This window comes from Sinocyclocheilus rhinocerous, unplaced genomic scaffold (assembly GCF_001515625.1).
Source record: "Sinocyclocheilus rhinocerous isolate Xijiao unplaced genomic scaffold, SAMN03320098_v1.1 C36581689, whole genome shotgun sequence".
In the NCBI taxonomy this organism is placed as follows: domain Eukaryota; kingdom Metazoa; phylum Chordata; class Actinopteri; order Cypriniformes; family Cyprinidae; genus Sinocyclocheilus; species Sinocyclocheilus rhinocerous.
In genome coordinates this window covers 1-1,330 of record NW_015783448.1, presented here as the reverse complement: position 1 = coordinate 1,330, position 1,330 = coordinate 1, and the positions used below count along the sequence as shown (strand labels likewise).

The 1,330-nt window shown below is 40.2% G+C and overlaps 1 protein-coding gene across 1 annotated transcript; it reads left to right on the top strand.

The window, feature by feature from the left end:
* The first annotated feature begins 243 nt into the window (after positions 1–243).
* LOC107736240 (gastrula zinc finger protein XlCGF8.2DB-like) lies at positions 244–1,318 on the top strand. Its single transcript, XM_016547704.1, has one exon. The coding sequence runs from the start codon at positions 245–247 to the stop codon at positions 1,163–1,165; it is 921 nt and encodes a 306-aa protein (XP_016403190.1). The 5' UTR covers position 244; the 3' UTR covers positions 1,166–1,318.
* The last annotated feature ends 12 nt before the right edge of the window (positions 1,319–1,330 follow it).

Genomic DNA, 1,330 nt, shown 5'->3' with positions numbered 1-1,330 from the left:
AATCATATCAACTTGTGGAAAATGGGCATCATATGACCTCTTTAACTCTGCAGGACAGCGACCCTCCAGGAGCAGTGTTGAAGAGCCCTAGTCTATGATTAACCAGTTGTCCTCAGTCTGACCGCGTTTCCTTTTTATATATATATATATATATTATTTATTTATTTTATTTTTTGACGTCTCCTGCTTTGTGCCATTAAACTCAGTTAACTTTTATTTGTGTGTTTTTTTTTTTTTAGACCTGATGCTGCTGAAAGAAGAGAATGAAGTACTGAATGAAATGGAAGAGAAAACTCAGTATGAGCAACATCTTGATTTCATAGCTGGAGAAAAATCTTTTATTTGCTCACAGACTCAAAAGTCCAAAAAAAAGGTTTCTTCTCGAAAAAGAGCCCAAATTACAGGAACTAGAAGTTATTTCACCTGCCAATTGTGTGGAAAAAGTTTCAATAGAAAAGAAAGCTTTAAAGTCCACATGAGAATTCACACCGGAGAGAAGCCTTTCACCTGCCAACAGTGTGGAAAAAGTTTCACTCAAAAAGTAAGCCTTACAGTCCATATGGGAATTCACACTAAAGCGAGCCCTTTCACCTGCAAACAGTGCGGAAATAGTTTCACTCAGAAAGGAAGCCTTAAAGTCCACATGCGAATTCACACTGGAGAGAGCTCTTTCACCTGCCAACAGTGTGGAAAATGTTTCATTCGAAAAGGAGGCCTTAAAAGCCACATGAGTGTTCACACTGGAGAGAAGCCTTACACCTGCAAACTATGTGGAAAGAGTTTTACACATAAAAAATCTCTTAATTCCCATATAAAAATTCACACTGGAGAGAGCTCGTTCACTTGCAAACTGTGTGAGAGGAGCTTCTCGCGAAAAGAAAGTCTTAAGAAACACATGAACATTCACACTGGAGAGAAGCCGTATGTATGTTATCAGTGTGGAAAAAATTTCAGACAAAAACCAACTCTTAGTACCCACATGAGAGGTCACACTGGAGAGAAGCCTTATACCTGCAATCTGTGTGGAAAGAGCTTCTCACAAAAAGGAAATCTTACGATTCACATGAGAATTCACACAGGAGAAAAGCCATTTGTATGTGTTCAGTGTGGCAAGAGTTACAGAAGTAAAGTAAACCTTAATTGCCACATGAAGATTCACTCGTGAAAACTGTTCTAAATGTCTTCAGTGTGGAAAGAGTTTCAGATAAAGGTAACACCTCACACCAGAGAGAAAGCTTTCAGCTGCCCTCAGTGTGGAAAGAGTTTCACACTTGCTCCTCGTGGCTGCCGGCTTCACCCGGCCTCCTGGCTCTGCCCCCTCCACTGATTC